We start from the raw sequence: 23768 nt of genomic DNA, 5'->3' as shown, positions 1-23768 counted from the left end.
AGCAAGGGCAAGGCCACAAACTACACAAGCAAGGCCAAGGGCATAGAACATATTTAGGTTTGTGGGGCAGCATATGCTTCCTCTGCCCAACTAAACTCTGCGCTCGTCGCGATGACAGAGCTTTTGCTGAGCTCAGAGGAGCTTCTCCCAATACAAGCAACAGGAGAAAAAGACGACAAGGAGCGTGCCCCAACTCAGAATGACGCTGGGTCCAGTACTGCCACAGAAGAAAGGAAAGACAGACGCCTTGCTAGTGCTACAGAGCTTCAAGAGCAAGAATCCCTAACTGAAACAGCAGCTCCTAATGCATTCTTCGACCGCCTGTCAACCCAGTCAGAGGTCCTCAGCCCCCCCAGGTACATCGAGAAGCTTGCACTTGATCAGGAAATTGAAAGGATTGCATCTGCCCACCTGCCAAACCCCAGCTGTGAAATGGCCATCGAAACTGGCAGGAGAGAAGAGCTATCTGCCTGTGCAGAGCTTTTCAGACCAGAAGCCTTCTCTGGAAACAGCGAGAAGCTTTTGTTTGTTGAGGAAAAGCCTCAGTCTCCTGAATTTGAGAAAAGACTGTGCAGGGATCAGGGTTTGAATTGTGATGATAGGGCTTTGACACTGAGAACCCCAGCAGACGGTAATACACAGGAGGTTTGCCAAATTAAAATGGAGGAGAACCTCAGCCATGGAGCCCCGGAGCTGCTACCGTTGCCAATGGTTGATTCTGTCACGACAGACTTGTGTAGAGTTTCTATCCATCATGCTTTGAATGGCAGCGGGAAGCCATGGCATCAGGAAGGCCTCAGCAGCCTTGAGAACGGTGAAGGTGAGAAAAGTAAAGTGGAAGAGTCAAAAGATAATTCAATTCTCTTGGAGTTGAATAGGGCACCCATACATCATGACTCTTGCTGCAGTGACCTGCCATGCTATCAAGAAGGCAATTCTAACATGGCAAATCGTGGAGGTAAGATGGCTATTGGGAAGACTAATGAAATTGACAAGCCTCTGTGCAGCCATGGACATGCAGCTAGCCCTAAAGCCAATGGTATCAACTTGAAGGAAATGAAAGGTGGTATGATGGAAGTGGAGAGCAACGAAGATGGTGAGTCATCAAGTTTGAATGAGGATGACAGTGAACTTGATGATGATGATGATGAGGAGGAGGAGGAGGAGGAGACAGATGATGATGATGAGAGTTCCTTGTCATCCTCATCTTCGTCGTCTGATGACAATGATGATGACTTATCCTTGAACCATCTTGACAATAAGAAAGATCATGAGATGGAGGTGGAATCAGAATGTGAGGAAGGGGAACTCAAAGAGTCTCCTCATCGAGAGAAGAAAGCAAAGTTGAAGATAGAGGAGATCAGTTTCGCAGACAATGGGAGCAGTGAGGACGAGGGGGGAGTGAAAGAGCCAATTCGGTCCAAGAAAAAAATGAAAGTATGGTTTTTCTTTTTGTATATGCTTATTGTGACCTTTTGCAATATCGACAACTATGATAGATTATGTTTGTGATGAAAACTTGTGAAACATGGCCAAGTTTGGAACTTTCTTACCAATGCTTGTGGTTGGAAGGCACTCCACCCAATTGACTAGTCACGGCTGATTGGTTTGATCTCTGAACACTCCTCATGGTTGGCCAGTCTTAATAGGTTAAATCACATCCATGACCTATAAGGCTATGTGCATTTACAGATCGATGATGTCGGCCTATTAGGAGCTCATTTGTAGACTTCTAAAAGAACCATGTACGTATGTGAAGGCCCTTTTTTGCACCTTTTCCCATAATGTGACGAGTGTGTAACAAGGAATCAATTAACCATAAACAATATTAATCTCTAATTACGACAACCACCATAAATATCCAAAATAAAATTGTGCACCACATTAGGAGCCGGGATGATGCCCCCACCCCCCCCCCCCCCCCCCGCGCGGTGGCCCTTTCAAGGTATTTTATTAATAAAAGGAGTTTGCTCCCAAGTACAAGATCACGGGTGCTTGGGAATCCTCACTGGTCTTGCACTAATTCTCTAAGTACAATGAATACAAATCAAAGAAAAGGTTGATTGCACGGGTCAACACCTTGAGTCTTGGGTCTTTGCTGACACCACGGGCGGTTGCCTTGTGTCTTGGTGTCGTTAGCACCAAGAAAGATGATACCACAGGCCTTTGCCCTTTGTCTTAAAGGCCCTGTGTCTTGTGCCGTTGCACCAAGAATACTATGTGTACAAAGTACCCTACAAATCTCTTTGCCTTGCAAATTCCAATGTGATGCCAATGAAGACCAACAATCAGCCTTGCAATTGTACAATATCCCGGGTTGAAGCTGCAGATTGTACGGCCAATCCCTAAACTGTTCCACCAGGTCTTGTCAATCCTAGTTTCTTTCCAATGACTTGTATTGCTTGGTGTTCACTCGAAACACTTTCTGAATATCAAACCATACTGTTGTCCAGCCAATCCTTGTACGGCCAGCCCCAACAATAACCAATCCTATAAATTTGTACGGCCAATCCAACCAGCTGTGACTGCTTGTAAGTCAATTAGCCCTGTTTTGGGCAGATTTACGTTGTTCTAGGCTGTTTTTTGTATGGACGTTGTTCTAGGCAGATTATACGGCCAAACCCTAAAGTGTACCACTGAGTCTTGTCAATTGTGGTTTCTTTTCAATGATGTGTAATGCTCAGTGTTCACCCGAAACACTTTCTGAATATCAAACCATACTGTTGTCCAGCCAATCCTTGTACGGCCAGCCCTAACAATAACCAATCCTGTAAATTTGTACGGCCAATCCAATCAGCCGTGATAGCTTGTAAGTTGCTTAGCCCTGTTTTGGGCAGATTTACGTTGATCTAGGCTATTTTTTGTAAGAGAATACATCGTGTGGTGTATACAAGAGAACACTCACAAGAAGTAGGATCTTTCATAGCACAAAACTTTAGAACTCAAATTGCACAATAATAGAGATAGAGAACAATTCTGAATTACTGAAGTGATACAATAGATGGCAAATTGCCACACCTGTGTGCTCGTGTGAAGGGAGCTTCGATGGCTGATGTAGAACTGCCAAGATGGAGGCATTATGCTAGTAGAAGCTAAACTCACATTGATGATTGATGAATTGTGTGGAGAAGGGGCTGGCCATGTATCTATATAGGCCTCTATACATGGGGTGGCCCTGACATGACCGCATAGGTCCGCGGTCATAGTCGGTGCCACCATTCGTGGTGTAGACTCTATCCATAAAGATGTATTAGAAACTACGTAGCAGTATCCCCACCTCCCACGGCCATCCGGGCTCATCTTGGGCCCCGTTCGGACCCTGCAATGTGAGGATAGTGTGTCCAAGAGTAAAGTCTACCTACTCCATGCGTGGACCGTTATGAGATAACAGTCCAGTGTAGCATGTAGCCTATTTGGTAGTGTGCCAAATCTAATCCAAGCCGTCTCTAAGCCGTTTGGCCTCGTAGGCCACCTCCTCGTGTGAATATGGGGATGCCGGCACCCGAGCTGCTCAACCATGGAGGCTACTCATAATGGGGGCCATACAAACATGAGCTAGCCAGTGCTTGGACAATACAATATGAGGGTGCAGCACTGATATCCAATATTTTTAACTTATTTTCAGTTCGTTTTCACTTTTGTAACCACAAAATAGTGTTTTTGTATTTGTATGTACAACATTCGCACATGTTTGTATGACGATTTTTACAGTACTCGTACAACTATGATGTACCTGTAAATCAACTTCTTGAGCCTTGAAAGTCCTAAAATAGCTTGTTTCAGCTTTTCCTTGAGTGAAAGTGTGCCGGAATATCTTGTACCGCTCCGATATGTTCATGACCAGCTGTTGGAGTTGTCAATCAGCTGAGGAAAGCATATGTAGCCAACCTTGTTGCAAGTGCCAAGCTCTTGATGTGTATAAATCAGCCCTCAACCTCCTTGCTATAGTAAATTGATCTTGCTTTTGCGGTTGGTTTCCTTAATTTAAAACAAATGATAGTTTTTAGTAATTCTTCCAATAGGCGCCTAGCGAAAGGGGTATTGACATTTCCCCGAAAAAAGGGGGTATTGACATGAATAATCCTTGCCCCTTGTCCAAAAGCACTTTAATAACTTGGCTTGGTTACTTAACAATAGGTATGAGCGCCCGCAAACACAATTTTAGTAGTAAACATGTACATTTAATGCTTTGAGCAACAAATATACTCACCACCATGAGGAACACTGCAGGAGTCTCAAATATGCTTGTGCGACCAGCCATCCACAGGAGTGCCTAGCACCCCTGGATTTATAAATCTAGGCATGGTCCAGGCAAACCAAACAATGTCGCACAAATAAAATAAATGTCATGGCACACACTAGAGGTGGTTCACACACACACATACTTCCTCACTCATAAGAGTGGGTTCACACACAAGTAAGACCTTGATTTCCAACAAAAATGAAGAGACCTCCAAATAGATCTTTCAACATTTGTTCACATGTGACTCATTATCTTTCTGCTCTATCTTGTCCCGCTTGCTCATGATCCTCTCCACATCATTGGGGGGCAAGAATTGTGCATAAAACCTCTTTTTGAAGTCCTCCCATGTCTAAACTGGGTTGCTAGAAAGCTTTTTAGTGATCCACCAATGGGCGGCCGAGCCCTTTAGAAACATTCTCACATGGCGAATCTTTGACTTCTCGAAGAACTCATCATTGAAGGCAATATCAAATTGGACTATGAAAGCCATTGCCTTACATACATCATAATCACCATGATTAGTTTCAAACTTTACAGATTTATTAGCGGCCTTGAATTTTTTAAGCCTCTTGGCATGGTGACCCACCTTATCTATCTTCTGCTTCCCCTTATCCAATGGGGGAGCAGTAGGTGCACCACGGCAAGAAACATGTGGCACAGAGGCATGTGCCCTATGCAACAGTGCCTTGTGCAAAGGTGGCCTCCTGGCTTTTGCATACACAAAAGGATCCTTGGCATGGAACTTATTCTCCATGGGCATACTTGGTGGCATGAGTAGCAAGTGATACACAATCAGCTTTGGTTGACCCCACGTTATGCATAATTTTCAGCCCATGATAAATTCCATAGGCAAAGTATGGTGGGTAACATGCCCAACACTTTCCCCACGGGAATCATGCATCACATATACATTTACATCTTGTTTGCCACTCTCTTTGCCATGTATATCTCTTTCCTTTCCCGACCCATGCGGGGTGGAGGCTTGCTTGGAAGTCATTGAAGCCTCGTCCTTGTGCACATAAGACTTAATCCTACGAGACAGCATTACCTGTCTCCACACGCGATGGTTCTTTGACACAAAGTTCACCTATATGGCCTTCACGAAATCCCCAGTGCACGTAAGGTAGTTGAGACCTAGCTCTTGAGGGTTCACACCCAATTCCATGGCCATAGAGTCCATAGTATGTACAATCATAGACTCGGCCTTTGTGGCCTCCGTAAGCTTTTGAACGTGCGGGTTCTCATGAAACATCTTCAACTCTTCCTCCTTGGGATTCAACTCCCTTTAGATGTTCCATCTCGGCCCTAAAAATATTTGGGTCATCTTCATGCATCCCCAGTTGGCTGAGAGTGCTGTCCCACATGTGTTTGCTCCTTCACATAACTTGTGTGCATATGCCTATTACCCAAGGCATTAGAAGCATGTGTACCACTTGGTTGGCAAGGTGACCTAGAGCCTCTTGCCCACTCTGAGCATGGCTGTCCATAGTGTATGACGATTGTTCACATTGAGTCCAATGCCCATTGTGAGCATGGCTGTCCATAGTGTATCATGGCTGTTCACATGGAGTCCAATGCCCAAACAATTGTTTCCCATTGAGAAGAAGGAAACAACCGGGCTCTGATACACTATTGTTGAAAGCAGGTGACCCCATGGACCCCAACAACTACAGGACTATCATGATTGGTCACACGATTTATGGTTCGATTTTGGAGCATGAGCTTAGTAGATGGTCCGAGGAGCAGAGACTCAGAGCACCAAGGCAGGCAGGCTTCCAGAGAGGACACTCCACACTAGATCATATCTTTACAATACGGGGGATCATTGAGGAGGGGAGAGCTCATGGGCATTGGATATATTGCTGCTTTGTGGATTTTTGCAAGGATTTTGATACCGTCCCACGGGCCAAACTGATGAGGAGACTGCAGGATATGGGAGTGCCAGTAGAGATGCTTTGGGGTCAGTCATAGGCAGAGTACGGGCTCCAAGAGGTGACTCAGAGATCATACATAGCACTATCGGGGTGAAGTAGGGCTGTCTCTTGTCTCCTACTCTATTTGGTCTATACATTGATGAGATCTCGGATTACATAGACAAACAGGGAGGACCAGGAGCACATTTAGCAAGAGTCCTGATACCGATCCTCTTGTATGCAGATGATATTGTTCTTATTTCTGATTCACGAGAGGGGCTGCAGAGGCATTGGATGCATCACGGGCCTTTTGCGAGGACCGAGACCTCACTGTGAACCTTGGAAAGACCAATGTCATGATCTTTAACACCTCCCCACGATGGATAAGTAGATCTGCAGTACAGTTTACATACAGTGGAGAGCCTGTGGAGTATGTTACCTCATATGTATACCTTGGGATCACTTTTGTTGGACCTCAGTTCTCGATGCGGAAGGCGATTGAAGCTAGATTGATGAGGGGATAAGAAGCCCTTGGCTCGCTAGAGAGGCAATGCTCATAGATACAGTTTCAGGAGCCAAGGACGAAGCTTTGGCTATTTGATACTCTAGTTACACCTGCACTACTGTACGGTGCCCCCATCTGGGGTCCTAGCTTATACCACAGGAGGAGACACATGTAAACGGAAGGGGCAACTGAACACGGAAAATCTAATCAATCATGAAATCTGAAAATACACATGCATACCAAATAAAACAAGATGACAAAGCTGCACAATACACCACACTAGGGGCGAGAAGATGGGCTTACCCCCGCCCCCCCCCCCCCTCCCCCCGTTTATGGTTAGATTACCAAAAAGGAGTCTGCTCCCAATACAACTTTGCGGGTGCCCAGGGTTCACCACTGGCTGCACCTATTTCTTCCAATACCATATGAAAACAAGAAAAACATCACAATATCTGAATTTGCTGACAATTTCAGCACAAGTGAGCATTCCCGGCATCAAGCACATGCAGGACAACTATGGACAGCCCATAGCACTCCCACATCAGCCTGGGACAACTCAACATCATCATCTTCCTCCTGTCTGGATCATAAAGCAAGTCAACCAGCCCTCAAAGGCTGTTTTCAGCAGTCCACATAAGAAAGCGACCAGCAGTTGTGCACAAGCTTGCAAACCTCCGGTCGGAAGGAAAACTATCTAGAAGCCCACGACCAGCTCTTCCTCCCTGTTTTTAACCTCTGCCCAGCCTCTATTCAAGCTGTAAATCCACCGGCCATTAGTGGAGAACATGCAGAAGGAGTCGGCCAGCTTCTCATGCATCCGGTGAACTTCAGTCGCGATGGATGGTTGTAGAAACTTGCCAACAGGCTGAAAACCAGCCGACCAGCCCTCATACACTCCTGAAAAGCATGCGCCCCCCCCTCCAATTTGGAGTTTTTTTTCAATAATAGAGGCTTCCCCGCTGAAAATAGCCCATACGTGTGCTTTTTTGGACCAGAAAGGGGCGCCTACATGAAGGGAGTCCAAATAATGTCCAGTGTCCAGTCTTTGGCCTCCACGTGTATTAAATAAGTCCTGCTCAATGTGTACTCACTTATAAGTGGTCCGGTCACTTATAACCTCCATCCATAATTATTAACATGTGAACTCATAAAGCTGTAAATTGAGTTTTTGGGAATACTTACCACCTGCAAAACACATGTAGACCACTTGTCAGTCCCAAACAGGTGTGCACATACACGTCCACAGGGTACCCAGGCGTCCTCGGCCCCATGGACAACACAGGCAGAAATCTCAGGCATTGTCGAGGCAAACAAGACACGTCATCCAAAGATAAAATCAAAGTCATGCACACACATGAGTGCTGGAAGAAACACCTATCTGCTCAGTTGTATCCGATAAAATGTCCAGGGCTCATGATCCTTCCGCAACCTTCCCAGAACATAAATACACAAGATCTCCAAGACAGCTAGTCCCAGAGACTTTCATCATGTCAGGCTCCATGGCCATACATGTACACCATGTCAGGCCCCACAAGCCACACATGTACTATCATGTTAGGCTACACTAGCCATACATGTACTGTCATGTCAGGCTCCATATGCCACACAGACACACCATGTCTGGCTACACCAGCCATACATGTATGTCATGTCAGGCTCCACATGCCACACATGTACAGTAGAAAAATAGAAGCTGTAAGGAATTTTGTGACAACAGAGGAGAGAGCCAGCTGAGACATATACAGAGGAGTTATATGATGGGTGGAAGCCGATGGAGAGGCCCCTAGTGGCAATGATCTCGTGCATGATTAGGAGTAAGCCATCAGTGCCACATGAGATTGTGCGGGTAGAGATGGGGGCTGCACCGATAGTGACAGAGGCTCTATTCCAGACAATGACATACTGGCACAGGCTATGGGAGCTTCCACTAGATAGATACCCCCGGCTAGCCCTAGAGTCCTCGAGACAGCTGACACTCGAGGGAGATACAGAGTGTTGGTATGCACAGGTAGGCACTTGGTTTGGCATGCAGATGGAGGCACTGTTCTTGTTCCAATACAACATAGAGGCTCTATCTTCTGCTCTCAGCCGCATAGAGTGGAACAGGGTTATCAGGAAGGACATTGTCAGACCGGATACTCTGAGGACATGGAGTTCACATAGTCGTCCATTGAGGACGAAGATGGCCTTCTACAGAGATCACCTCCTATGCCTGACAGAGGATGGCTTCATCATCCGCCCACGCTACATGGACACACACCTATTTTTTGGGGTGAGATGTGCAATCGACCAGATCCGCACCTCATCCCACCAACTGAGGGTGGAGACTACAAGATATGGGCCTAGGGCGGCCGCACCAGAGGATAGGATATGCCAGCTCTGTCACACAGAGCCTGAGATAGAGGATCATTACATATGCCGATGCCTTGTATACTATGAGATTCGGGGGAGGTTCCACTGTCTCTTCCGAGCTGGGTTTGGACCACTTTCCAAGATCGCGGACTTCTCGAATTGGAGATGCCTGGGACTTTTTCTTCTACAGCTCCGTAGACACAGGGAGTCCTTAGTGAGATCTAGATTGGCTATACTTGCTCGAGGACCAGCAGAGAGAGCTCTCACCGACTTCTTCCAGACTAGCGCTCCGAGGTCCAATCCACCCACCATACTTGGACCACAGGCCAGTGCAAGAGCTCGGTCGAGAAGTGTGACACTCGACAGAGTCACTGAGTTATGCAGAACTTGACGCACCAGACCCCATGGCCCTTGCCCATGGTCACGCCACCACAGGAGGATCCGGGCCATCATGGCAGGACCTTGCACTGGCTCAGTTTTATCACCTTGAGCACCATGTCACAACGGCCCATGAGGGATGTATTAGGGTGATATGAGAGCTCTCTACTTATGTGCCTAGATCAGATTTTATAGTTCTAGATTTTTGTTATCTTTCTTTATTACTATTTTATACCTAGGATGATGTACCTGTTAGCAGTCATCTCCTGTCTGTATATTTACACCAGGGCCTCTATTGTGGTGTGCCTGCCCGATTTAGGTGTTGGCTCATTTTTCCCCACTATCCATATTTTTTCCCTATTTTTCCTTGTTTTTCCTTGGTGTGGGAGGCTATCCTGTGCCTGTCGGCTGTTCTAGATGTTGGCCGATTGGACCCTGCTGCCCCCAGGTTGTCCCCTGTATGCTAGCTGACTGACTACTGCTGGCCGACAGGTGTTTTTGCTGGCCGACTGGAGGAGAGCAAGTCGTGAGCATTTCTGGTGGTTGTTGGTTGCTTTTCAGCAGGCCGACTGGTCGTCTGGGGCCATATAAAATGGCCCCTTGCCCCCCACACCATTCATCTTGTATCTGGGATTTTTTCTTGTGTATATAGCAGAGTTATACGCTTCTCTCTCTCTCTCTCTCTCTCTCTCTCTCTCATTTCTGCTTTGCACTTGCTCTAGTGTTTTCAGATCTTGTCTTTATCTCCGCTGCATATTCTGACATGGTATCAAAGCTCTAGGCTCTTGGAAGATCTTGGGAACTGTGTGAGCAAGAGACGGGCTGTTTGTGTTGCTGATTGGAGGACTGTTTTGGGCTGTACGGGAAGAGGAGAAGCAAGCGGAAGGCGGGCTTATTTGCTAGACAGCCACTTGCAGGTTTAGTTCTTCATTTTTTTCGCACCCACCCTCCCTTTTCAGTTACACCCCTGCAATGGCAGATTTACTTGAGATGGTTGAGAAGCACGTGAAGATGCCGACACTCCCCACGTTCCCAGTGGACTGTCAGTTGGGCGGGAACAACTACGGCATATGGAAGGTAATGATGGAATCTATTTTGGAGTCTTATGACCTTGCTGATTTCATTGTTGTTGGGATTCCACGGCCGGAGTTAGAGGAAGGGGAGTTACTCTCTATTCGGAAGGAACGTGAGGCACATGCACAGTTATGGGATTGTGTCAATGCGAGAGTCCGTTCTTTTATCTTCCTCAATTGCACACCACAGGTGATCAACCACATAAAGCATATGACGCTGGCTAGAGATATTTGGCAGCATTTGGCTTCTCTCTACAACAGGGTATCGCCCATGAAGAGGATCTCCTTGGAAGTTCAGATGTAGGTGATGAATCCTGCAAAGTTGTTGACGATGCGGGAGCACATCAACAAGCTGCAAGCTCTTCAGCAGGAAGTTCTCCAGGTTGGGAAAGAGATATCATCGGAGGATATGGCCATAACGTTGCTGTCACATTTACCCTCTCAATACTGAGCCTTTTACTCTTCGTTGATTACCAGTGGGAGGTTCAACACCATCACATGGGAGGAGCTTGTGCCCATGGTCTTGGACCAGGAGGAAAGATTCACGAACCCTCCACAGGGCGGAGGTTATGAGGCCTTAACTGGCCAACGCTCGAAAGGCCAGAATAACAACAAGGGCAACGGGAAGGAGTCATCGGAGAAGTCTTATGAGAAGAAGCTTGACTCAGACCGAGAGAAACTGAAGGCCGAGAGAACCTGTCACGATTGTGGCGAGAAAGGCCACTATTGGAGGCAGTGTTCTAAAGCGGAGCACCGAGAAGGGTGCAGAATCTGTAACGGGAGGCGGACGCGTGTATTGGAATCGTATAAATGTGAACAAGATTCTGAGCACTTAACACTTGAGCATTACAACCACAAAGCTGAAAATGACAGTACACCACATAAAGGGGCCGATGATAGGCTGACCCCCCCCCCTTTAGGTTATATTACCAAAAGAGTCTGCAAGTACAAGTTTACGGGTGCCTGGGGATTCACCACCAGCCTACACCTGATTCTTCCAAATACATCATGAATGAATACATTTCAAACAAGAGAATCCGTAGGTACATCCGCCCTACACACAGGTACATCCGCCCTGCACAAGCCTCTTCACAGGTACATCCGCCCTGCACAAGAGTATCACAATCCTCACAGGTACTCCGCCCTGCACAAGATGTAAATGGATCTTTAGGCCCTGTTTCCACGCGAGAAACTGATCCAGAAACCTGTGTTCTCCGCGAGCAAGTGTTCCCAATGCTTGCCCTAAACACCTGTTACACCAGGAATCCTTGAGACACATCCATGCTCACATATTCCATTGCTGTCCGGCCTGTTTTATGCAATAACCAGTCCAAAACAGCAACTTTCCATCGCGAGAAATCCACCTGTAAAGGGTCCTACAGCCCTGTGGAGGTCCCTAGAGCTGTCCTGTACTGTCCAAGTTGACTTTGGACACCTGTAACCAGAAATTACAGGTCTGAAATTTACCAACCAGCCCTTTAGAAGAGTGTGGGGATCGATATCCAAGCTTGTGTGAGTCCGGGAAGCAAGCAACCAGCCCTGTAGCAACTCCCAAAGCTTCAACCAGCTCTCCAATGTGTTGAGTTATGAATAAAACAGCCCAAATGGCCTCTTGAAGGAGGCGCCTTTCTCCAGTGCCACCTATGGGGCTTGGTGGGTTCACATACAGGCTAACAAGTGTCCCCATAAGGTGTCCAGGTAGGTGTCCAGCCCATAGTGCTCCATTTGTCCTGTTTGTATAAGTTTAGGTCCAACCAAATGGGAAATGGCCATAAGCTGTCCGGACTTCATTAATTTTGGTCCAACCAAATGCGAACGCATTATAAGTTGTCCGGCCACTTATTAATGAGTGTGGACCTGCAAACCAATAAACTTTAGTAGTAAATGAAATAAGCTGTAAATTGAGTGTGGACGCACTTACCACCTGCAAAACCCATAAGCCCACAGTTTTAGGCCCAAGCAGGAGTGCACACACGTGTCCACAAGGTGCCCGGGCGTCCCCGGTCCCTCGGACTTCACAAGCCAAAATAACAAGCATCGTCCAGGCAGCAAGACAATGTCACACAAAGTAAAATAAAGTTATGGCATGCATCATTTATGCATTGTGCACATGTAAACTTGGAGAACCACCTATCATCATTCTTGTACTTGAAAATATTCCGCCTGCCATCATAACACATCATGTATGCATGGCCGGAATCCACACGGGCACCGCCCGAAAGTCCACAAATGTCCTGCCATGTCCTTGGACTCATATGCATCCACTCATATGATCCATACACATGCCCAGGTATAATACATACATGCATCCGCATGTTTCTAGGCCTGACACGCATCCGCATGTCCCTAGAATATAGGGATTTGTGACAGAATCCTCCACATCAACCGTGAAGACTCTCGCTTTTGTGCACCTGGAGCTTATGGACACCGGTGTTTCATCTTCTTCGTGCAGGGAGGAGGTTGGAGGACTCTCCGCTATGGATACTCGGGAGTGGATTCTAGACAGTGGTGCTTCCAGGCACATGACTCCTTCCCACACGGCTTTACAGGATCTTTGCAGGTATTCTGGACACATCCTTATTGGTGATAAATCCACTATCCCAGTTCATAGTGAGGGCAGGTTGGAGATAGTTCCTGATGGCAGAGGGGGGAAGCATTTCTTCCAAGTGTTGTATATTCCATCACTTGGTTTTCATCTATTGTCAGTGCATCAGGTTTGCAAGACTGGCATACGGGTGGAGTTTGATGAGCATTTTGTTGCTCTGCGGGACAAAGCAACATGCTAGGTAGTTTGGGAAGGCGGAGTGGAGAATGGAGTTTACAAACTTTCAGCACTCTCTCTCCCAGGTCCTAAGTTTTGTGAAGAGTGGCAGTCTTGTAATAGCCACTTAAGTGTGGATACGTTGTAGGTGCAGGCTTTCCTGGACCAAATGGTGGATGGCTTGCTAGATGATGGCAACAGTTGGCAGGAACTTTCCTGTACAGATGTTGGTAGTTCTTGTGTCCGAAAGTCAGAGGAAACTTTACAGGTAACCTATGCTCTGATGTTAGCATTCGGGACAAAGAAACTCTTGTAGTTAATGAAGCTCTTTCCACGGGGACCTAGGCTTCCAGGATTTCGCATTCCACCATAACAGTTGTTGATCCTTGTGAGCAGTATTATGCCTCCTTGACTCGGAAGCAGAATGGTTCATTGTCTTGGTTGATGCATACCAGATTGGACGGGAGCTTCTTGAGGAGGTTGTTGAGCTCATGTTTGCAGAGGACTCTTTAGGAGGCAGGATTGCGGATCTTGTGTTTTCTGCAGCATGCGAAGGATCTTGGACTCTTTTACACAGGAGGGGGGTTGATGGATGGAGTTAGACTCCAAGGTTGGAGTGACTCAGATTGGGGAGGAGATCCAGACACGAGGAGATCCACATCAGGCTACAGTTTTTCCCTCGGCTCAGGTGCAGTTTCATGGAGCAGTAAGAGGCAGCCACCTATTGCCTTGTCGTCGACAAAGGCAGAGTACCGGGTTGCTTGTGGTGCTGCTTGCGAGGTTGTGTGGCTGCAGAGGTTGCTTGGCGAGATTGGGTTTCCATAGAAGGAGCCCACGGTCATCCAGTGCGATAACCAGAGCTGTATCACTATTGCTCCGAACCCGGTCTTCCATGCCCGGACCAAGCACATAGAGATACAATATCACTTTATTGTGAGAAGATCTTGGCTGGTGACATCTTGCTTCTTTATTGTTTGACGGAGGACAATGCGGTGGACCTCTTCACGAAGTCTCTACCTCAGGCTATGCTCCAACGGCACTCCAGCTCACTGGGGTTGGTTCCATATCCAGGGGCTGAGAGGGGGTGTTAGCAGTCATCTCCTGTCTGTATATTTACACCAGGGCCTCTGTTGTGGGTGTGCCGGCCCAATTTAGGTTTTTTCTCATTTTTCCCCACTCTCCATATTTTTTTCCTATTTTTCCCTGGTGTGGGAGGCTGTCCTGTGCCTGTTGGCTGTTCCAAATGCTGGCCAACTGGACTTTGCTGCCCCCAGGCTGTCCCTTGGATGCTGGCCGACTGACTACTGCTGGCTGACAAGTGTTTTTGTTGGCTGACTGGAGGAGAGCAAGTCGTGAGCATTTTTGGTGGCTGTCGGCGCCTTTTTAGCAGGCAACTAGTCATTTGGGGCCATATAAAATGGCCCCTTGCCCCCCACACCATTCATCTTGTATCCGGGATTTTCTCGTGTATATAGTAGAGTTATACGCTTCTCTCTCTCTCTCTCTCTCTCTCTCTCTCTCATTTCTACGTTTTCTTGTTGTGCACTTGCTCTAGTATTTTCAGATCTTGTCTTCATCGCCGCTGCATATTCTGACAGTACCTCATGGATATGATGTAACCTTTTGGTCTCATAGGTCATTTTGGCCTTTTGAAGACGTTAATACAACTTTCTTTTCTTTCTCTCTCATGTCTTAAAGTGTGAAGTGATAAAGTGGATTGCTAAAGACTCACGAAACTCAGGATACAAAAGGCGGTGTGAGACTTTGTGTGATAGGATTCTACATCTACGCATAATTCTGTTGCATGTTACATGAGCAGCAGGGGGAGATGCGCCTGCCTCCAAATAGTGCAAGGGGGAGAGAGATGCAATCGTGTGCATGGTTGGTGGGTAGGAGGGGGAGGGGTCCAACCCGTGTGTGCCACATGGCACAACCTCACCTCAAACCGAGGTGGGCACCTCCTTTTGGTGTACACACACACTTATGTTTGTTTACATGGTCAGAAGGGTGCCCATAGGTTGGGTTGCCCTAACCTGCATCCCTTGGACTGTGGATGGTCGGTGCTCCACTTTAATGAATGTGAACAACAAAGGCTATAAAACCTTTAGAATAAGAAACAAGGGTTTAAATGAATACTTACTACCTGTTCACATGCCACAAACCATGTTAAAATGCAGGGCACTTGCACGGTTCACGGGTGAGCATCTCCTACCTGAACACGTCATAGCAGGCAGTCACACGAAAACAAATCACGCGAAATTAGTTTTAAGCAAGCAGAGATGCGTGCACATGCATTATGTAATGGATACATCTCTCGTTCGTGGAACCTGTAGATAGCAAGTCTTCCCAAGCATGGAACTAGTGGGAAGCCTAAACTGGAATTCTTGAGGGTGGGTTCGATGCCTTGGCCACACTACAAGTGACATGAGGCTTGGCCTCCAGTAAGGGTGACATGAAGCTCCCTGGCCTCCCGCACCTTGGTACGAAATAAGGAAAGACCACTTGGGTGGTGTAAGCCCAGTGGGGCGTGCCGTGAGACAGACTCAACCACGTATCTAAGAGATGACGATATAGAGAGAGAGGGAGAGAGAGAAGGGTTTAGGGATCTTTACACAGTACACCACACTAAGCGGGGAACAGGCCCCGCCCCCTTTCATGAATTTATTCAAGAACAATCCACAGGCACACTGGCCAGGATCAATACAACAATGAATACAAAAGCAAACAAATATGCCGTAGTAGAATATCCAAGTTGATGTCGATGTCGAGGCACAAGATCTTTGATGCCGAGCACACCACAAGGATGACCCACAAGAGTCCCTCACCAGGCTAGTACCAATGTCGAGAGTATGAATCAAATCCCAAATCTATATGCTGTCCAAGAAAACTCAATATCCAATCTGTAGAAAATTCTCAAGAAAGCAAACACCAAGATGGCAGTAAATCTCTTGTCCCGGTTGGCGGATTTCTGAACTTGTTAAGAGGTCTTCTGTCGGAAAGTTGGGAAAACTTGGGCAGTGCTGGCGGCTGAGAGCAGCACTGCTACTAGCGGCCGATGGTGTTGGGCGGCGTTGGCGCTGCTGTTGGCGTGCTGCTAGTAAGCCTGGCTGGCAACTGAGGGCAGCGTAGGTGGTGGTAGGGAGCAGCACAGAGGCGGCAGCATAGGGTGGTGCAGGTGGTGAAACAGGGCGGCACTAGCAGCGCAGAGGTGGCGCAGTCAGCGGAGCTCGGAGCAGGTGGATATTGGCGGCACAACTGGCGGCAGGGGCTGGCGCAGGTGGCTGTCCAGTGGCACGATGGCGGCGAGGAGATGATGAAGACGATGGTGATGATATCCTTGCACTTCACAATCTTGATGGCAAAAGAGAGGCTCAAGGTTCTTTTTAATACTTGGGGAGAGCCTCGCTTTTTGCCAGAAAAGCTCTAGCCAAGCTTTTTGCTTTGCTTTTGTCTTTTTGCTTTTATATTTTAATAATAATTAAATATTACTCATCTTTTGGCAAAGTTCCTGAATTATTGCTTTTCTAGCTTTGGGGCCGTGCTTTTTGGCCCTGGAGCTACTTTTTGGAAAAGTGACCTTTAGCTTTTCGATCCGGCTCAGTCTCCTCTTTCCAATGGTGCCGTTGGCTCGCGGTCAACTTAGTATAACTTTTTGCTTTTTCTTGCTTTTTGACCAAAATTGGTGCTTTTTGTTGTTCCAACTTCATGATCATGCTTTCATCAACCTGTCCATGTGTCTCTGGGCATGTGTTCCATCATGTGAAAAGAGCTAGGAGGGCCAAATAGTTACAAGTGGCCAAATAGTGACACTAGGTGCATGGTGTGCCATCTCTAGCCTATTGAGATGATTAGACATGGCGCATATTTGTGCTCAGGCATTGAAGCAACTCTACAAGCTATGTGGAATCCATGAGGAAGACTAGGATCCAATGATAATAGAGGAATGGTGAGGGCTGCAGCCTTTCACAACCGAAGAAGAGCGGGTGGGACACATGACATGAGAGAACCCAAATAGTGACTTTTCCCATCCCCAACTTGTGCAATCCTGGAAACTAGGGCTCTACCCTAACCAAGCAGCCGACGCACACGGGTGATGAAAAGGAAACATTTGGCAATTTGCAAGGCTCTGATACCAATTGTAGAACACTTGTGCCTATGTGCTAGGGTTTTGGGAGAAGAGATAGAGAAGGGAGCAGTGGAATTATCACCTCTTGGAGCCCGTACTCTGTCTTAAACCTGCTGCTCTGTATTATGTACAAGAAAGAAGTAATTACAACTGAAATTCAAGTACAAGAGATGGCTGAGAAGGAAAACGTCAATTCACAGTCTCTGCTCTTCTGAAGATCTGCTTGGCCAGCCCACACCCGGAGAGAAATGCTCTGTAGACGCCTAGCACTGAGAAGTACGAAGATGAATTTGAGGAATTTCTTTTGGGAGGGCTGCTCCTGAAGATGTTTGAAAAGGCATGCCCGGGGGACTATCAACTGCCTTGTGGGAGTCCACAAAGCAACAGCTGCGTGACCTAGCCTCCTTGATGAGGGTTCTCAATGCGAAGATACGATCCAGTGTAGATTCTAGAATGATGGTGTTGTAGTATGAGTTATAACATTTTTATGTATTGAGCTTTATGTCTTTTGGTACAGGTCTATTTGCACTCATGATTGGCTAGGTTCTGTGAACAGGATTTGCCGCGTGTGCCAAAAGTATCTGTCACCTTAGAACCATACCATAAGACTGTGCCAGTTGGAGTTGTCTCTTCAGTAAGTGGGTTTTGATTTTTGAAAGTTTTTACAATACATGTGTCTGCTGATGGGATAAGGATATTCTTGATCTCACCTTCTACTTATTCCTTGAGATCTTTCAATACAGCTTGTGGGCGTACATTTAATCGTTGAAGGGATAGAAGGCCAACCACCACTTAATGAGGGCTCTATCTTATGGTTGACTGACCAGAGATCACCTCTGGGCATCATTGATGAGCTATTTGGACCTGTAAAGAAGCCCTTCTATGTTGTACGGTACAATGCTGCAGAAGAAGTGCCAGAGGGAGCCGAGGAAGGAGTGCATGTGTCCTATGTTCAGGATTTTGCTGATTTTGTCCTCAATAATCCAGATTTATATTTGAAGGGTTATGATAACACTGATAACCATGATGAAGAGCTTTCAGATTCCGAAGTAGACTTTTCTGATGATGAGAAGGAAGCGGAATACAGACGCTCAAAAGCCAGGATGAAGCGAGGAAATTCAGAAAGGAGCACCCCTGACAACGGCAACCGGTGGCATCTGGACAAAAGAACGCAGGGCCAGCTTTTCAAAAAAAGAAACAAAAACCCGAGAATGGGAGGAGAGAACACAAGTGTTTTTCAGTCCAACCATGTAATGCTTCCAACCCCGCTGACAGTCTGATTTATTCTAGGGGTATTTGTGGTGCTAACTTGGTAATGTTTTGATGCTTTGTAAAGGACTTCTCTGGAAGGCCGCCCAGAAATCAGAACCTGCGTTTCCAGCATCATCAAGGTGAGAGAGAGAGACAGTTTCTTGCAAGGGTGGAACCTATGCAAGCTTCTAAAGAACATTCGGAGCAGCCATCTGGACACCAGTCCCCAGCTTATCAACAGGCGCCATCTCAGCAGTTTCCTGGCTTGGATCAATCCCAGCTACCAGGACCAGTTAGACAAGTAAGTTTGGGTTCGGAAGGGGCCATGGCCAATCAGCAGCAAGTAAAGGTTTCACAGATGAGCCAACCACATACTTTTTCAGTGACGCATTTGCGGCAATTTCCTGCTGCAAGTCACTCTCAAATGCCAAGTCATCCCCAAGTACCGGGACAGGCTCCTCATGTGGCCACTGGGTATGGAATACCTGTGGCCAATCAATCACCTCAGTCTGGAATGGTGACTGTGCAAGGCTGGCCTGCTTCCATGCAACATTCAGATTATCCATGTATATACCAGTCTCCCATCTATCAGCAGGTTTCCCCTCTGCATCAATTCCCTTCCTCGAGCCCACACCAGATATCTGGACAAGCATCTCAAGTACCTCCAAGCATGGGAATGCCCCCCAGAAATCAAATCCAAGCTGTCAATGCAGATGGTTATCCTATAGGATTACAGGCAGCGGCTCTTGCTACCCCCGTCTTAGGAATACCAACTGGGCCAGAAAATACCCCTTTCAACTACCCTTCACAAGCAGCTTACAACCAAAGTTTCTTGCCATCAGCTTCGAATCGTTACCCTGCTATTGTCTATCAGGGTCTACCATCTACATGGGGGATGCCTGAGCACTTGAGGCCCACACAGCCTCTGCCAAGGACCTCAGCAGGTCCCTGGCAGCAACAGCACTCACTGCAGGATAGCTCAGGTCCCTGGCAGCAGCAGCAGCAGCATGACTCACCACAGGATAGTTCTCCACATCTTCTCAATCAGAGAAAGGGCCCTCATTGGGGCCGGCAGAGGTTTTGATGACCTGTGTAACTGAATGTGCTTCATGTGTGGCAAAAAACACCCTTTTCTTCATGTTTGGCAAAAAGCTATCCTCAAAGAATTAAAATTGAGACATAATGAGAAGTGGAAAGGGACAATGGGACCTATAAAGCACGCAGCTCAGCATGCAACAACGAATTTCACAGGATCGAAATGGTTGTGTGTGATCAAAATGGTTTTGTGTGATCATCACATGAATTTGTAATCAAAAATATTTTATGGGTCATGTTTTAGATTTCTCATGAGTCTATTACAGGCTCATGGCAAGAACACACAATAAAGCATGTTCTACCTCGTGGACAAATGAGACCAAGGGAAGGTCTAGGCTCTACATATGTAAATTCTCGAGTCGTGACGGAAGTCCCCAAGCACACTTGCCTACAAATCCTCAAGTGTCACTGTGGCAAGGTGCACAAGTTCCAGCTTTCTCAGGGTTGTCTCATCACACACATGATGGCAAAAGTCTACCCACCAAAGGGTTGGGTGGACTCCCTAGCAAAGGCACAACTGAGGGCAACATTGAAGACACAAAGGCTGATAAGGAACAAATGGAGAGTGACACTAAAGATCTTGATGATGATGAAGCCCACCCTCTACCCTCCACGAGGAAGGAAGCGAAGCATTATAGAGGTGCACCAGATTGTCTCAAAGGATCTCGTTGTCTTTAACGGGTTCCTCAATGGTGTGCACCAAGATGTAAAAGCTATGGAGTGAAAGCATTGCATACCTAGTGCCCCATCTTTGAGGATACCAACTTGGTAGACATACATGCAAAGCTGGTAACTATCATGGATAATGACAAGCAGTTGGTGTGTAGGATTTGTGGAGATGGATGGGTTGTGTGCTATTTTAAAAGTTTGTATAATGTAATATCTAGAATGCCACCAAAACTGGTGTAATTTTTGACCCATCTTTTTCTTGTTTTTTTTAGTATTCTCAATATGCATAAGTTTCGATGGGATTAGTCGTAGATTTCAAGCTTTCCTTTTTTTTGTTCTCTTGCATGTATGGGCCCATGTTTCATGTTGTATATGCCATAGTTAAAATCAAATTTTAAGCATGATTTGCTTTGGTGTTTTTTTGCACTACCCAGATGTTTTTCTCCATGTCTAAGCAAATTATGCATGCAAGCATAGGGAATTTGGGTTTTTGGCCATCCATTATCTGAACCACAAAATTGGGCATCCCTAGGAGCTAGAAATGATAAATGCAACACAAATGGTCCATCTTTCTCCATGGCACATGAAATGACCAAACAAGAGGCATGTTTGGCCATCCACATACTATGGAGAAAGATCGGCTAGATGTGTTGCATTTTCAATTTGTATCTTCTAGGTTTGCATTATCCGCTCCATGTTTCAGAAGATGATTTATGCAATCAAAGGGATTTTGCTCTTAACGAAGATGATGCATGTAATCAAAGGGGTTTTTCTCTTAAGAAGATGAAGCATGCAGTTGGAGTTTGTGCACTTTGGTAGTAGAAGGGATTTTGTCTCATAGGTGATCCATGCAATCACACCTGTACCATGTGTAAACACTGTAGCCTTCACTTAAGGTATGCATACATCCAATGTAAACATTTTGCCAACTTCGTTTCCCTTTGCAACCAAGCAGCACTAGTTATTGAAATCTTTCACATATCATACATGAGGGTATAATTTCACTCGTAGATCTTGCTCAATCATTTTTCTAATAGAAACTAGGTTCTTTGTTATGTTCGGTACATGAAGCATATCGAGAAGATACTTCATTTTTGTATCTTGCGTAGACAAAGAGACATTGCCAATATGCGCAATAGGGTGCATTGTATTATAACATGTTTCTAGATAAAACTTGATTTTGTCAATTCTCTCAATTCTCTACGAGGGAAAATAAGGTGGTGGTTGAAGAGATGGAAGGCGGGAAATTCGTGCTCGAGAGGATTTTGGTATGGAGGGTGGGAGGTTCCAAGGAGTGGTGGTGGGCACTAGTTGGGGAGGGCGGGTGAAAAGAAAGAAAGAAAGATATATTAAGCGTCTACTAAAGACCCAATGGACCTATGAGACCAAAGTGATACAATAATGTCCATGGCATATCTCATCATGGAATGGAAAATACAACAGAAAGAAAACATAAACATAGCTATCTCATTGGGGTGATACAAAACTGTCCATGGAAACTCATCATGGAATACTAAGAACATAGAAACATGAGTGATTGTGATTGGGAATGTGGTGGGGGTGGAGGATGAGAAGGACTTGAGTGGGAGGTGGAGGGATCGGGTTCTCTGGGGAGCATTGGTGTCGTCCCTGCCATTGTTGTTCTCGTCCTTGTCGGGGTGTCGGTCTGGCCGTTTGGAGAAGAAGTGGTGGGTCTCGTATGCCTCCTCGATAGTGATGTCGTATGGGAAGGTAATGTGCGAATCATTAAACTACATGATGCCATTGGCGGCAATAACATGCAGTAGCAGCGATGATAAAGGACCAAGAGACCATCAGGGCTATAAGGGGAGAGGTCTCAGTGGGGCGAAGGGCTTTGTAAGTGTAGTAGATCGTCGACCATCCAAGCCTTTCTAGGAAGCCGAGGGTGGCGATGGATTTAGACGAGCCACATGGGTATGGGCAAAGGCCATGTGGAACTGAAAGATCAATTGTGGCAACCTCATTGGTTGTGTGCCCATACTCCACAGAAGTGTTGCCTAGTTGATGAGGTTTGCTGAGGGGAGCGTGAAGAGGGTAGTGGGGTCGGGAAAAGAAAGCTAGTTTTGGAAGAAAAGTGTGCTGATAGAGAGGCAGTGGAGTTTGTCTAGGAGGTAGGGGAGCGTGGAAGAGGAGATTGGTTCGTCAATGAAGATATTGTTTTGTAGAAGGTTGAGGCGGAAGGTGCGGTATTGAAGGTCAAGGAGTTCTGGGGTTTTTGTGGGGGAGTGGAGAGGGTCGGTAGTTCCGTTGCCGTGTCCATGAGCACGTCCACCTTTCGCTCCATGGCACTTGGTATTGGCCCTGAGGGTGTTGGTGGGGGTATGTGGACCCCATCCTCAGTCTCGCAAAGTTTGGTCACCATCGGAGAACATTTGGTTGCAATGTGCAGCTTTGGCAGTTTCGGCTTTGTGGGCTGAGCGCCTGGGCTTCGTTGTGGGTGACTGAGAGGGCATGGGTGGCATTGCGGGCTTCTTCTTGGGCTGCTTGGAGTTGCTGTTGGAGCTGGATTATGGTTGCAAGGGTGGTGGTGAGGGTTGCCTTGCGATATTCCAAGGTTGTTTGCAGGCGTTCATTGGCGAGGGTGGCTTCTTGGAGATGTTCGCTGATAAGCTTTGGCCAGGAGCATGGCTTGTTGAGCGGCTATCACCTGTTCAAATGCTGGCGCTGCATATAATCTGTCATGGAAGTGACAATCTCTCTGGCAAGGTTTGAAAAACCTTCAGCAAAATTGGGGATGGCGTCGTGGGTGGACTGAATGCCCTCGGAGTAAGCTTGCTCACGTGGCGCATAACATTGATGTACCTGATGTAAGGTTGCTTGATTCATGTGGGAGATGGAGTGCATCCCGAACAAGATCGGGGTTGAGATGTACTGTCAGGAGATTGCCCTCATTGTCCAACACTTGCCCGGTGGCTTGGTTGGCATCGTAAGTTTCGAGGAAATATAAGCAATGCAGGAGGTCGAGCCTCCAAGGCTATAGTGTGGGCAAGTCGGCGAGTCCTATGTGCTCCAAGCAGGGGACTATGGCAAGGTCTGTTATGGCTTGCTAACAAGGTTCTATACAGTACAACAAATTGTGCTCAACCTTGTCGGTATTCTTCATGATGCTCAACCTTGTCGGTATTCTTCATGAAGCTATGTATGGTGTGGCCCTCAACCTGCTTCATGAGGGCTTTGCCCAAGTGGGAAAGCTGAGTGGGATACTTTCCATATTCCTCATAGCAGTGGCTGGCATGCCTACCCTTCTTCTGTGTGGGTATGAGTGAGGACCTCATAAGATGAGTCCGAATGTGCAGGGCAGCCATGAGAGCTACGGATGAGAAAGCAAGCAAGAATCTGAGAGAAATTGGGGGGAAAAACGGCAAGAGTTCGGCTAGAAGG

The 23768-nt window shown here is 46.8% G+C and overlaps 1 protein-coding gene across 1 annotated transcript; it reads left to right on the top strand.

Moving 5' to 3' along the window:
* LOC147618614 (uncharacterized) lies at window positions 1–20674 on the top strand. The gene is made up of 4 exons (XM_086773643.1): window positions 1–1437; window positions 17908–17985; window positions 18095–18601; window positions 18688–20674. Exons 1-4 carry the CDS (start codon window positions 112–114, stop codon window positions 19684–19686), a joined length of 2910 nt encoding a protein of 969 aa, XP_086629769.1. The 5' UTR covers window positions 1–111; the 3' UTR covers window positions 19687–20674.
* Window positions 20675–23768: the final 3094 nt, after the last annotated feature.

The sequence above is a fragment of the Cibotium barometz genome, chromosome 34, assembly GCF_041138505.1.
Source record: "Cibotium barometz isolate CiBa-2024 chromosome 34, ASM4113850v1, whole genome shotgun sequence".
Classification (NCBI taxonomy): domain Eukaryota; kingdom Viridiplantae; phylum Streptophyta; class Polypodiopsida; order Cyatheales; family Cibotiaceae; genus Cibotium; species Cibotium barometz.
Note: the sequence above shows the minus strand (reverse complement) of the source record. Positions and strands in the feature narration are given on the sequence as shown.

Excerpts from the sequence above, each read along its gene's own strand:
- LOC147618614 (XM_086773643.1), top strand. The coding sequence starts at position 112 with ATGACAGAGCTTTTGCTGAGCTCAGAGGAGCTTCTCCCAATACAAGCA. Across the intron at positions 1,438-17,907 it reads GGTCCAAGAAAAAAATGAAA|GATTTGCCGCGTGTGCCAAA; the intron begins GTATGGTTTTTC and ends TTCTGTGAACAG. Across the intron at positions 18,602-18,687 it reads GTGTTTTTCAGTCCAACCAT|GACTTCTCTGGAAGGCCGCC; the intron begins GTAATGCTTCCA and ends TGCTTTGTAAAG.